Source organism: Syngnathus leptorhynchus, chromosome 15 (assembly GCF_054491065.1).
Source record: "Syngnathus leptorhynchus isolate UIUO chromosome 15, UIUO_Slep, whole genome shotgun sequence".
NCBI classification, from domain to species: Eukaryota; Metazoa; Chordata; class Actinopteri; order Syngnathiformes; family Syngnathidae; genus Syngnathus; species Syngnathus leptorhynchus.
Window position 1 is genome coordinate 7,220,988 of NC_141209.1, and position 13,674 is coordinate 7,234,661.

Consider the following 13,674-nt stretch of genomic DNA (forward strand, 5'->3'; position numbering starts at 1 on the left):
TACTGGAGGTCTTCTCTTCTTACAGTCACCGGATACAAAAACTATCATGCGTTCCATGCGCGTAGACACACGCCATCAATTCTTTTGCAAAGACAGCCCAATGACGGGGTGGGAGGAGGCAGAGAAGGGAGGTGATAAAAAGGGAGAGAGAGCCAGGGAGGGCGTGAGAGAGAGAGAGAGCGTGAGTTGGAGAGGTAGAGGGGGGGTGGGGATGGAAGGACCTGGATGGGGCCGAGGTATTCTCTCCCAGTGGATGCTACCTGTCCTCTACATGGCTTTTGTGGTCCGTTTTTCAGTCTCCCCTCGTATCCAGGAGCCGGCGCACGGACCTGCAGCAGCACTCAGCCGGGGATGAATCAGAACCCGACAAAGAGCCTTTGAGATGGCAGTGTGCGCTTGTGCCTGGAGGGAGAAACGCATCAGGCTTTCCCAGGCAAGCGGCAGCCTGCAGTGCTCGCTGGCTTGAGAGCCAGTCCTCTCATGTCCTCGTGTGGGTGCATGTGTGTGTGCGCATGAGTGGTGTCACGAGCAGTGTATGTGCTCACTCTTGCTTTCAATCCTTCCTGGAGGAGAGTGGCTCCCCTCGTCACTGGACAGCAAGGTAAGAGGTTGTTTTTTTTTTTTTTTTTTGTCCCTTGCTAACAAAGATTTATTCCTCCAGAACTCCCCCTGTTCCCTTTCTTGATAATAGGATGAATTAGAAGAAGAAGCTTAATGGCATTGATGAATGTTGATGTGTGCCGTTGGTGGGAGGAGGAAGCTGTGAGAATGCAAAGCAGCCAGGACGTGTTGATGGGAAAAAGAGCGAGATGATTCTCATCTATTAAGGGGTGCATCTTCACTCCTCCTGGAAGATAGTACGCTGAGCCCTCATTCTATCGTCTCTATTGTTAAAAATGGTTCCACATTCTCCAGAGTTTTTAAGGTCGTGCTTTCTAATATGGATCACTATGGACTAATATTGTGTGTATGATCCCATTATGTAGTAGTGATGGTGTGTAAATGCTAGTTTTGGATCAGTCCATGAGTATTGTAGACATGACACTATTTTGGGTGAAGGTATTGAAGCAGATGCAAGAACTAAAAATGGAAGGATATTTGGAATTAAATGGATGGACTTCTCTGGAGGTGGATTTCTCACCAAGTCACCAATGAAAAGACCATACTCAAAATCTGTGATTGAGTTCACCCCTCAGAATTTGGATGGGGTTTAGGTCAAGTAAGTGCTAAGAAGTATCCGAGGCCTCACAGATGCAGGATGACACAACATACGTGTTGGTGTTGTGTGCCACGCTTGCTCTCCCCAACGCTGGCGTTATTGTCATATCATTCGTGAGCCCTCGAAGGGAAACGTGTGCATTAGCAGCTTAACGTAACCGGCAGCCATGAGACATCAAGCACTCAAGGATTAAAACAGCCCGTCCAAATTAGGACAGCGCCATGAGTCTCCTGACTGGGTTGAAAGGTGCCCGTGTTGGGTTATGGTAAAGTTGCTGCTCACTGATACCGTAAAAGAGCTTGAACCCGTGTTGTATCTCATGGGTCCAGGCTGAGAAATATAAATCAAAGCTTTCATAAGCATATGCACAGCCTGCTGCATCAATAAATTAGACTCGAGAGAGAGCGGCTCGGCACTGCTACCATTTGGCTGCGTCAAATTGCTCAATATGCATCGGAAAGCAAAGTGGATCTTATATGAGATGTGATCTGTATTTTCCTACACTGTGCAAACTGGATAAACCATTTTTTTTTTCATTTTGCATGCACAGTCACACTTATTGGTGGACTTTTTTGAGCCACCAGTCTACCTGAATGACCCATTGAGGCCACCATACTGCTTGGACCGGTACAGCAGGCAACATCATGTTTGTTTCTAGCGTTGTACTTCACTCACAGATGTTTGTCCGTATTGCATCTTACAATCACCTCAAGACTCTAAAAATGCTCCCATTACATCATCACTGTTATCAGAACAGATTCGACGCACACGTTTCTCCCTGCAGGGCAGAACAAACTTGTCCATTTTGTCTATTTTGTCAACAAACAAAATCGAGGGCGATATGTCCACTGACAGAATGATGCATGAAGCCCCTTGATGCAATTGTCCTCAGATTCCCTTTTCAATAAAAGCTTGTTTACTCCTGGGTAGAAAGTGCTCAAGATAGCGGAAAAAAAAGAGATTACGTCTCACGCACATTGTGGGCTACATGGTGTCATTGAATGAGACAGAAAAGCACGACGTGGGTGATTTGTAAAGATGCAGACATGTTTAATTCTTCTCCTCCGTTAGCTCCCTCCATCCTTCCTCTGTGCTTGCTCATCCTTCTCCTCCTTCAGCTGTCACAACATCTGAGTGTCCAGATTGTTCTTTCTTTCTTTCGCTTTTTGATATTGCTACTATTGTTGTATTTATGTCCTCTCAACACTGACAGAAGAGGTTCACTTCAAAGACAGGACAAGCTTTTATATTTAAATCCCAATTCTTTTCGTTGTCTATTTTGGTGTATGCTTACAAATTTATGAGAACAATTTGGGGATTCTACTTTTTGTTCCAGCATGACTTCATCACAAAGCAAAAGTCGGTGACGTGGTGGTTTTGTAGATGGATTTGCTGTGGAAGAACTTGGGTGGATTGACCTTGAACCTATCAAACACATTTTGAATTTGAACAAGCCCCTTTTTGTTCCCATAGACACGTGCCAAAATCTTGTAGACACACTGATTGGTAGATTTTGTACTTCCTGGCATTGTATGTATTTCTGCAGAAGTGTAGAGCTGGTAAATAGGTTTGAACGTATTTGTGAGTACGTTTAGATAAGTACGCTCGGACGTACTCGCAAGTACTTTCGAACATTCTTGTAGGTTAAATGCTACAAACAAAGCATTTTTCCCATCATGTCATGGTCGAGTAAAAAAAAAAAAAAGGATTTTTTTTTTAGCCTTTGGCCTGCATTATATCAATACGTTAAAAAAAAAGAAAAGAAAAATTGTAATTTTTATGATTTTACTATTTTTGCCAATGCATTTGAATGCACTGCATTAATGTTCTGCATATGTCAAAATATTTCTACTCCACACTAGCATTAAAATCATATACGCATATGTCACATCTTACGGTTTTCATCTTTGAACTTTTAGTCCAACGCCAATGCGCCTTGGTTTTCTGAGTCATGATGCACTGCTATGACTAATGTGACATTTGGAAAAGATGAAGAAACACTCAAATAGATGTCAGCATGAATGAGCTCAGGGAGTTTCATCTGGGGACTGAAATGTAAATAGTGAAGATGGCTAAAATTGACTTTATCTGTCTTGACTATTTATAAAAACCATTTGCATTCTTTCTGAGCAGCAACTCTGTACTTTGGATATTAAAGGTAGTCCATAAATGTCTCTTCACATGCCCTTGAGTGTGCTCAATATGTCCTTGTCTTAGAATTGAGTTGTTTTGCAGGTACTGATTAATCATGGAATGGGCATGGAGTAAAATACAGACATAAATCTGCACATGAACCACTTTTTATCTCCCAACTTTCATGCAAGTCCAAAGTTTAGAGTGACCTGCTTTAGTAAAACACTGCAGGGCCTGCACTTGCACAATACAGTGACTTCTCCGAGGCAGCAGCTGCGTGCCAGTCCCAAAGATTCCTCGGATTTTAAGCACTTTGTTGTGCATGACGTATGAAATATGCATGCGTTATTCCGTGTCATTGAACGCGACATATTACATCACTCGGTGTCTTCTATTGACAATCCCTCCATGTCTCCAGAGGTGACTTCAAAGATAAAACAGCAGGCGTGAACTTCAATAATAAATATTGTACTGTCTGGTCACGTCCGGTGTTTGCGTGGCTCTTAGAAGCTATCGGAGTGATTTGGTTTTTTGCCTTTAGGCTTTTACAAAGCGCAAGGTGGTGATGACCAACCATTTTATAAACATCCACCCTCTGCATGTCCCTCACAAGGGAGAGTCTCATTATATTCAAAGGGCAAAACGGTCATCATAATGACGTTGATAGAAGAGCAATCTTGAAGCTCTTGCCACTGCATTGCATAGTCCCAAAAACAAACAAACAAACAAACAAACAAACAAATAAAACCGTAATGCTTTCCAACCCCCCCCCCATGACGACATTTTGTAATTCATTATAGTTGGATTATCTTTGGGTCGCACGTGCATCCACAGGCACGGAAGAGAGGATTACCTCATCTCCGCCAGTTCGAACTCTCACCTCACTAGTTGACAAGAATCACGCACAAAATAAACACTGCTGCTCCAGAGAGTCTGAAATTAGATCAGTGAAGCACCACACTAATCCCGCACCACCATCACCTGCACATTTATGCAAGCACGTCTATAAAAAAAAAACAAGAAATAGAAATCAGGGCAAATAGTACAGAGGGGGAAAAATCATTCACCACAGCTCTGAGCGCTACCATCGTGCAAATCCAATAGCTCTCTTATCTACCCCAACCCCCCCACAATCGTCCAACTCATGCTTGGGGTGATTTGAACATGACAGAACGGAAAACAGGCCCTCTCCAAGCGTATGGATTGCCTGCCTGCATTTTTCTATTTGACTGGCTAATGTAGGGAGCATCCAGCTGAGGGGTAAAGCTGATGAATGGACTTTCATTTCCACTTTATTATTTATTCGCTCAGTTATGTGGCAAACATTTGACAAACTGCATGCTTCATTTATTCTCAATTTCTTGTCTTCCAGTCAGGCTAGGCATAATCCCCCCCCCTTAACCACACATGTTATTCTTCTGCGGCTGCACCGATGGAAATACCCAATGAAGCACAATTCCAGCATGACCTCATCCTCACCAGGCAGTAGCTGTCTGAGTTTTTGCCTCAGCATTTTGAGAGATTCAAGATAAGCCACTGAGGCATAAGGTCAAGTCCCGATAGTATTTAGGGTGACTATGTGGCTGGGTAACATAATTTTGCACAGCTTGTGGATATCTATTACACAAAATAAGTCGTGTGTTGTGGTTAAGACTCCATAAACTTGGCACGGTCAATCGCGTCAATGTTAGGTTAGTCATATGAGATTGAAGCTTTTAAATCCATAAATGGCAACAATTTTGAAAAGAATTTTCCTAGATGGGCATAAATCAACAAAGTATTTGTGTTTCTACTTGCTTGGAATATGATAGTGGTTTGTTTATGGTCCCTATAGAGGGGAAACTGTGGTAAAGAATGAATATTGAATATAAGGTTCTGTTGTATACTTTTTAAGTGAAGCGCTAAAACACTCGACAATGCAGTTGTCCTATTTGTGTTGCTATCATTCGACTATTGCTGCTGACATAGTGGGATTGTAACAGTTTGTATTTCACCCATGAGTAAATATTGATCGATCTGCTTGTAAAAGGATACATGGGCATTATCTGTAAATATTGGCTCAGGCAGTGTCAACATCTGCATGTTGAGCAGAAGATTAGGGGGGGACGATGCATGTACGAATGTAAGTCTTGTGTTTTGCTGCATCTTTCTTTGCACCCTAACATTTAAAAAAAACCCATCAAGAAGCGCCGCATAATGACAGAAAATGTTAACCTACCTATAAATGTGCATATGAGCTGATTTAATTTAATTTTTTTATTTTAAAAAAAAATGTTTTTTTATTATGACACAGCAATGCATTTTTTTCTCTCCATTTACATTTTTCTTTAAAAGCAAATATGAGTTTAATCAGTGGAGCACCTGAGCCTGAATCCACCTCTTCATGACTATTACAAAAACAACTCCACAAAATTGCAATATAACAGCACATAATATGTAGTGGACTTCTAAATAACAAAAAAAAAAACTTCATGTATTTTGTGTTCAGTTCAAGTAATTACCAGTATGTTTATCCTCAACATACCTGTCACAACGAACAGAAGAAACTAAACTAAACAAATATTATTAGAATTGAGGCTGGAAATGTAGGTCAGTGCTTCTGATAGTGTTTAGGTGATTCAGATACGCTCACCGCTGCCATTTCCCATCAAGGTGGCATCATAATGTACCTTTCAGGCAGATTTGATTGTGTACATATCGGAAGAGCAAACCACCATATAGTTGCACTTACGCCTCACTTAGCATATTAGCCTCGTGATTAAATTATCCTTGGAGGGCGACACTTTCCTTCACGCTGAACCCCCCCCCCCAATCCCTCTATAATCCGCCCTTTTTTTCCCCCACAAGCAGAACTGAGCTGATATGACCAGCGTGTCATGTTGAGATGGGCAAGGCAGTCCGAGCAGCGTCCTAACAGGCGCCGTTGATGCCGATTAAAGGCATGCTGGTCCGAGGGCAGAGGTGGAGAGAGGCGAGACGGCCAACGTGATTGCCTGCCGAGCAGTGGATGACAACAAAACTCATTTCCTCAACCCCCCACTCCTGCTAAAATGGGAGATTGTATCTCGGGTACCATGTTGGCCTTTGACAGAGCGCTCTCCATTCCTATGAAATGAAATAGTTAATCCTGATACGATACAGAAATAATTACGAGATGAAATAAAAGGGACTACGCATGGACACATGCGCCATTAATCAGGGCAGAATATTAAAGAGTTACAACTGGGTTTTATGAAGGATATCCTGTCATAGAATGTTCGTGTGTGTCTTGTCCGTTGTTTGCTTTCAGTGCTAATGCACTGAAAGCCCGTGGGCGCATGCCAGCCCAGCGACACGCTCATCAGCAAAAGGGCAAAGAGAATGAATAAGCCTTAATTGACCACACATCCTCCAGTACACATCTGCTTACAAATGTATCCATTCTCCTACGGAGCCACTCTCGGAAACAAAACAACTTCCAATATTGCTGCAAAGTTAGAAAATCCTTTGAGCTAAAATTTCCATTCTTGTCACATTTGAGCAAATGACATTTCTTACTGTATATGTAGTGATTCGTTCACATTCTTCCAAATGAAAACGTGTCTCTACAGGGATTTTGTTGACACCGGCACGCTGCCTCCCTTGTGGACGTGAGAATGTTTCGCAAGAAGAAAAAGAAGAGGCCCGAGATATCTGCCCCCAAGAACTTTGAACACCGCGTCCACACCTCATTTGATGCCAAGCGTGGCTGCTTTATCGGTCTTCCCACACAATGGCACAGCCTGATAGAGAACCTGCGCAGACCCAGGCCCATGGTGGACCCTTCCAGGATTACAGAAGTGGAGCTAAGGCCCAAGAAGGTACACAGCATACTCCACCCTGTTCTTAACTTGAATTTATGACTCATTCAAGAACCGCCTTTGGTTCAGTTGCAAATGCAAATATTTAGTCGATACCTGGTGCGTCACCGCTGCTGCTTTTAGTATCAATATTGCGCAAGTGTCGCTCTGTCCTACTGAGACTTACAGGTGTCTCAGAAAATGCTGAGAAAACACAAGTCCTGCTCCTCTCCTGATGTGTTTGCTCCCTTGTCTGTTGGGCTAATGACCCTGCTGTGTACTGTTACTGTAAAATGTTGAACCTTTAAAGGGGCAGTAAATTTCATTGCTCCATATAAGCAATTGATAACAGCCGATGTGTTACCTAACAGGTCATATAAAAAGGAAAGCAAAGGAGAGGCCAACCTGGAAACGACTTCTTTCCTTTCCCAGAACATTTAGGGGAGGACAAACACAAAGCACCTTATTTTTAATTGGCACTTTACAGAATGAGAAGTACAATCTCCCATTAAGGCTCATTAATGGCTTGTAAAATACAGTGGCGCATCTAGAACGATAAAGCATTTGGAACGGCATTCTAGGATTTGTTTCTGTTTTGAACAAATTTTGCCATAATGGAAGTCATAAGAGTTAATGATTGTCAATTAAAGCCCCCAAAAAGTTGTACGGCGTTTGTGGAGTATGAATAAACCTATGCGTTACTTATTTAGCAATTTTCAGCAGTACAGTTCAATTAATATTTTGCCAGCAATTAATTTGCTAAATCCATTATTTTTCATGTACAATTAATATCTTTAAAAAGAATTTCCCACTTGCCTGAAAATGACAAGTGTGCTCAGAGCACATGTAACAACCAATCACGGCTCAGATTACAAATGTCACATGACCAAACTGTGAAAAGAGGTCTATTAATCTTGTGATTCATAATTATTGCCTCTGTGCTGTCTATATTCCTTGTATTCTATTTCACCTCTTTTGTAAAAAGTTATTACCGACAAGGTGATTATCTCACCTTTGAGGTTGTCATCCGATCTCCTCCCACGTGACATGCACACGGTCCGAGACACAAAAGAGGCTTTTGCCTGGCATGAACCGACTCTAGCAGACGAATAAGACACCACACGCTCCGTGTTAGTGTTGCAATGGCAAAACATTTTACGCTTGTGTCATTTCCGTCAAGGAAGGCTCGGGTCTTTTGCCTCAACATGCCTTCTGTTCACTGAATACCATACTGTGGATTTTAATATGCCTCATTTGCACACTCACTATCTTTTTAAGTGTTTTATAAGAAGCCACCAGGGGATTTAATTCGAGTCTTGACAATGATGTCCTTTACACATTCTGGAGTCTAAATTTAACTTTAACAGTGATTATATAACCCTCATTATTCTTTTCACTAGTCGACCATACTGTACTTCAATGTCTCTTCTTTTTTCAGACCATTGTGCGTGGGAGTATGATCGGTCACGGAGACTACATCACAGCCATGATCAACGATATGAGCCGTCTGTCTGTGACCAGTTCCAATTCTTTGCGGAAGAGCAGCCCCTCAGCAAGGAAGAGGGCCCAGTCCTTGGGAAGACTGGGAGAGGTGAACGAGGGAGACGCTTATCAATACGAAGGCCTGATTCAAGATGATGAAGATGAAGAGGGTCAGGATCACTGGAGGGACAAAGCGAGAAACATCCACAGTGAGTCCAACACTCCCTACTTAGGAATGAAGAAGAGCATCACTTTGCAGCCAAATGGGATTTTACCAAAAGCCACATCCACTTATGAGGTTGGTGGTGGCCCACTGGAGGGATCCTCTCAAGCAGGCCAGGACCAGAACATTGCGATGGCGAGTCATGGCTCTTACGTGGGCAGCCCTCAGGAAAGAGTCATATGGAAGAGAGACTTTCAGCTGCCCAGGGGAATGCCACCCAATCAAATACCAGTTGCATGTTTTTATAGCCCGGCTATGAGCCTGCAGCAGCACCACCAAGATCAGGGCGTCGTCCCCACGGAGCTCCGGCCCAGTGTACCGATGTACATGCAACCCCAGAACAGCCCGGGGAGGCCTTTCTCCTCCTATGACCTGAAAGTAAGCCTGACATTGCAGCACTGTATTTGCACCATACTGCAAAGCTCTCAACCTTCTAAAGTGGAAGCTACAATGGCTAAAATCTACGTCACAGTCGAGAGGTTATGTTTAGCCCGTGCCTTCATCGGTACTACAGCTTCTTATCAAACAATTATTGTTGTGTATTTGTTCTTATCTAGTGATTGTTTATTATTTAGTGATGCAGAAGGACCTGATCCCCATTCAACCCTTGACACCCACTCACTTTGTCTTCTCCTCTGCAGACAGATTCAGCGGTGAGGTGCCACTCTGGCTTCCTGCCCACCGGCACCAGCAGTCCTCTCGTGAGCAGCATCAGACCTCAGCGTACCGTGCGATCCTCAGCGAGCTATACTTTAGGACTGTCCCCCAATATGGGACTACGGCCCAATGGACCCGATACTTTTCTTAGGCACTCTGGCTGCCCTAATCCTCCTTACCCCCGACAGGACAGCCCATCCCAACCTCGACCCTCCCCTACAGGTTCTCTCGCCACCAGTCCTCCCGGTACATGCTCACCCGCTTTCCGACTCCCTCACCCTTCGCCTCGACCGCCGCCAGACCCACCGAAGGTGACCCATGAACAATTTAAAGCCGCCCTCCAGATGGTGGTGGATAAAGGGGATCCGAGGTCTTATCTGGAAAACTTTGTGAAGATTGGAGAGGGTTCAACTGGAGTGGTTTGCATTGCCGCAGAGAAGCACAGTGGTCGGCAGGTGGCGGTGAAGATGATGGACCTGCGAAGGCAGCAGAGGAGGGAATTGCTCTTCAACGAGGTACCATACTATCACATTGATTCGACCTCAGCAGGAAGCGCAGCCTTAGCATGATATTTTGCACCACATTAAACACGTGACATTGAGCCCCATCGGCCTTTTATTATTCTAATATATTTTGTGAGACCTTTGCTTATGAGCCATGTAATAGTCCAAAGTTTCCGCCCTTTACAGTGCCCTTGCCCAAAGGCTTTATGGGAACTTGGAAATATGCAAAACAGGGGGATGCCTGTAAGGCAAAATATATGCTATCAATCACCTTTTGGATAGGTGAATTAAATATGCATGCTTTCTACCGGCCAATCACCAAAACGAAAGGCAGTTAACTAAAAATAAAATAATAAAAACAACAATGTATCCTGAAATGGAATCATGCTACTGGTATAGCTCTTGATGCCCTATTTCACTCACATCCAAAATGTTCTAGTTCAAAAAAATTCACCAGGGACTAACTTCTGTGGAGAAATATTTTTCATATGATAAGCTTTTAATCCAGACACTGAAAATGTCGCTAGCACTGTACTCCATTGTTATCCATTGTGTTCCATAGGTGGTGATCATGAGGGACTATCAGCACAGAAATGTTGTGGAGATGTATAAATCTGCGCTTGTGGAGGAAGAACTGTGGGTGATTATGGAGTATCTGCAAGGTGGAGCACTTACCAACATTGTGTCTGAAACCAGGTAGGATCAGCAAAACTTTTTCACGGCCTTCCAGAATATTTTAAATACACACTTCTACCACAAAGAGGCAGTGTAGTATCAACTTGAGCTTCTGGTTACACAAAGATACACAAAGGTTGTCTTTCAAGACTCCTTGCACAGCCCGAGCTTGCATGAAAACAAGTTATAAACCGGATGTGAACATCCTAAAAGTGACATATGCCCAAGACAAGATGACAACTTCATTCTATTTAATTTGTTTTAGGATGTTATTGTGTAACACTCTACACAATACGTGTTGCTCCTTTTTTTTGTAATGTTCCACGCAGGAGTAATACAGCTGTTGGTCTTCTTATCAATTTAATATCAGTCTTGAGCAAATGTTTGAATGAACACTTTCTTTAAATGTAGCAGTTGAATGAACCCATTGCTCATTTCTTTCATTCATTTTCAGTCATTTTCTTGAATTCACGGTGCTTCATAATTTGAGCTGTCAATTAGGTGCTACTTAAAAATGTGTGCATGCCTGCCAAATGATGAAATGCTCTCTGTCTCTCTCTCTCTTTCTCTCTCTCTCTCTCTCTCTCTCTCTCTCTCTCCTCGATACTCTTTTGTCTGCTATGGTCATTGTAGGCTGAGTGAAGAGCAGATTGCCACAGTATGTGAAGCGGTTTTGCAAGCCCTGGCCTACCTCCACTCGCAGGGAGTGATTCACAGAGACATCAAGAGTGACTCAATACTACTCACATTAGATGGAAGAGTATGTCGTCATCATATTGTTGTCTCATATGCCATTTTTGCTTTGTAAGTGTTCTTATTGTCCCCCCCGCCCTCCCCTTCAGGTCAAACTCTCCGACTTTGGCTTCTGCGCTCAGATCAGTAAGGACATCCCCAAGAGGAAGTCTCTAGTGGGGACTCCTTATTGGATGGCTCCAGAAGTCATTTCCAAATCGCCATATGGCACTGAGGTGAGGAGGCATGCAACTTCTGCCAAAAGATTGCATGGCCAATATCTGTGCTCTGTGTGTGTGTGTGTTGCACCAGGTGGATGTGTGGTCCATGGGTGTCATGGTGGTGGAGATGGTGGATGGAGAGCCACCGTATTTCAGTGAAACCCCCGTGGCAGCTATGAAGAGACTGAGAGATGAGCCTGCTCCGACTGTGCGAAATGTCAGCCAGGTATACAAAATTCTGTCTATGAAGATATACAGTATTATTTTGTATTACTACTATTAGTATTATTGTAAAGAACCTTTGTGTTGACCTCCCTGTTAATAATGAGATATTCATTCGTGTGAAGATAGTGAGCATGTAAATTAATTCAGAACAATCAGGAAACATAAAAACCACTGCAACAGTTTGTTTCTTTATAGCTCTGGAAATGTTTACATTTTCATATTTGAGAACATTCCTAGAAAAGCAGCTCGAAAAAATCTGCTCCCCTCCTCTGATCCAGGTGTCCCCAGTTCTTAAGGACTTTCTGGACCGTATGCTGACTCGGGACCCCCTCGAGCGGGCCAGTGCCACTGACCTGCTGGAGCACCCCTTCCTGCTGCAGAGCGGCTCACCTCAGTGCCTGGTCCCCCTAGTGGAACAGTACCGCAAGCGCATGTCCCGCTGCTGACCCCTGAGGCGTTCCCGGTTTCCTACTTAAAAGTCCAACCGTGACGATCAAGCGTAGTTTCTTCGATTCCTCACGCACCCAAACCAACGGGCTACATGGACGCAGCCCAATGCCGCCACGTGAGCGACAATGTCGAACTCGGGTCGTAAGACACCGCATGGTCTTTTGGGCATGTGAGAAGCACTTTAGGAGTGAATTCAAGGCAGCATGCAAATCACTCAAGTCAGTCAAAAACACTGATTGGTTTCTTGTGATAGTCTGTGGGCTTCGACACATGCAAGATGGTGCTCATATCAGAATAATACGTCATACACTACTGCAAAAGATAAACTCTATTTTTATAGCGGCCATCACTTGAGATAAAGTAAAGCTGTAGGAGCGGGTTGTTCAACTGGTTTACCTCTGCACAGTCAAAACTGTCGTGATTCGAATCTCAGCTGAGACAGTGACAAGAGAACTCTTTGCATGGCCAAACGGAGGCACACCTGGCCTGAAGTGAATGCTTGAATATGTACTAAACCGAGGATGTTGAAAGAGCATCCTCTGTTATTAGCATCACAAGTGGTTAGATGAAAGCCATGCTGCTATTGTGGGCTCACTGGAAAATCTCCTCCTTTCCACACGTGTTCTTCATTTCCAACAGGTGTTTTGTGGGTTGTTTGTATGATATGAAGTTAGGTTTCCATTATGGACCTTCAATATAAGCAGATAATAGTCATAAAATTCCGGTAGGTCCTTACGACTGTTTATCAAAATATATTAAAATCATTCAAGTTTCTTTACAGAATTGCGAGCGTGTAGCTATGAGTGTATATCGGTTTGTGCATGTGTGTTTGCCAGCACATGGATGTACGGGTGAGGGCATCTCAGCGAACAAATAAGCCCATTTGTACTGTTACAGACTTTTTTTTTTTTTTAGGGAAACAGTTGAAACCTAACTTGTGTTTTGATTGTCAAGATGTTTGATTTTTCTAGTAGAAGCACACACACGCTTGGCATGTGATGCTGCGAGACGCCCACCTGCTGAGACACACTTTGCACATACACTCGTCTTTGACTCCTGTATTTCTATGTGTGCCGATCATTGATGAAAAAGAGAATGAGACTGGATTTTCGTTTTGTACAAACCAAATAAATGACGCATATGGAAGATCCGTGATTCATCGCTCACTCACGCACACAGTAGGACGAGGTGGTTGAAAGGGCTGGTGTTTATTCAGCGTGAATCATACAGCACAGTCACTGAATACAATTTGGCAAAAAAAAAAAAAAGTTCATATAAATGCAGAAGCAATATCAAATACTTGTATTTTTACACTATAAATAATCATCATATTGTA

The 13,674-nt window shown here is 43.2% G+C and overlaps 1 protein-coding gene across 2 annotated transcripts; it reads left to right on the forward strand.

The window, feature by feature from the left end:
- The first annotated feature begins 244 nt into the window (after positions 1–244).
- On the forward strand, positions 245–13,471 carry pak6 (p21 (RAC1) activated kinase 6). 2 transcript variants are annotated; one of them, XM_085932064.1, is made up of 9 exons: positions 245–601; positions 6,203–7,191; positions 8,609–9,253; positions 9,517–10,047; positions 10,598–10,731; positions 11,344–11,470; positions 11,553–11,678; positions 11,755–11,889; positions 12,167–13,471. In XM_085932064.1, exons 2-9 carry the CDS (start codon positions 6,988–6,990, stop codon positions 12,332–12,334), a joined length of 2,070 nt encoding a protein of 689 aa, XP_085788190.1. In that variant the 5' UTR covers positions 245–601; positions 6,203–6,987; the 3' UTR covers positions 12,335–13,471. The 2 variants fall into 2 exon arrangements, with proteins under 2 accessions (XP_085788190.1, XP_085788191.1); XM_085932065.1 differs by having other exon boundaries at positions 6,943–7,191.
- The last annotated feature ends 203 nt before the right edge of the window (positions 13,472–13,674 follow it).

Coding starts and splice junctions, on each gene's coding strand:
- pak6 (XM_085932064.1), top strand. CDS start 6,988: ATGTTTCGCAAGAAGAAAAAGAAGAGGCCCGAGATATCTGCCCCCAAG. Junction 7,192..8,608: donor TGGAGCTAAGGCCCAAGAAG/GTACACAGCATA, acceptor TTCTTTTTTCAG/ACCATTGTGCGTGGGAGTAT. Junction 11,679..11,754: donor AATCGCCATATGGCACTGAG/GTGAGGAGGCAT, acceptor GTGTTGCACCAG/GTGGATGTGTGGTCCATGGG.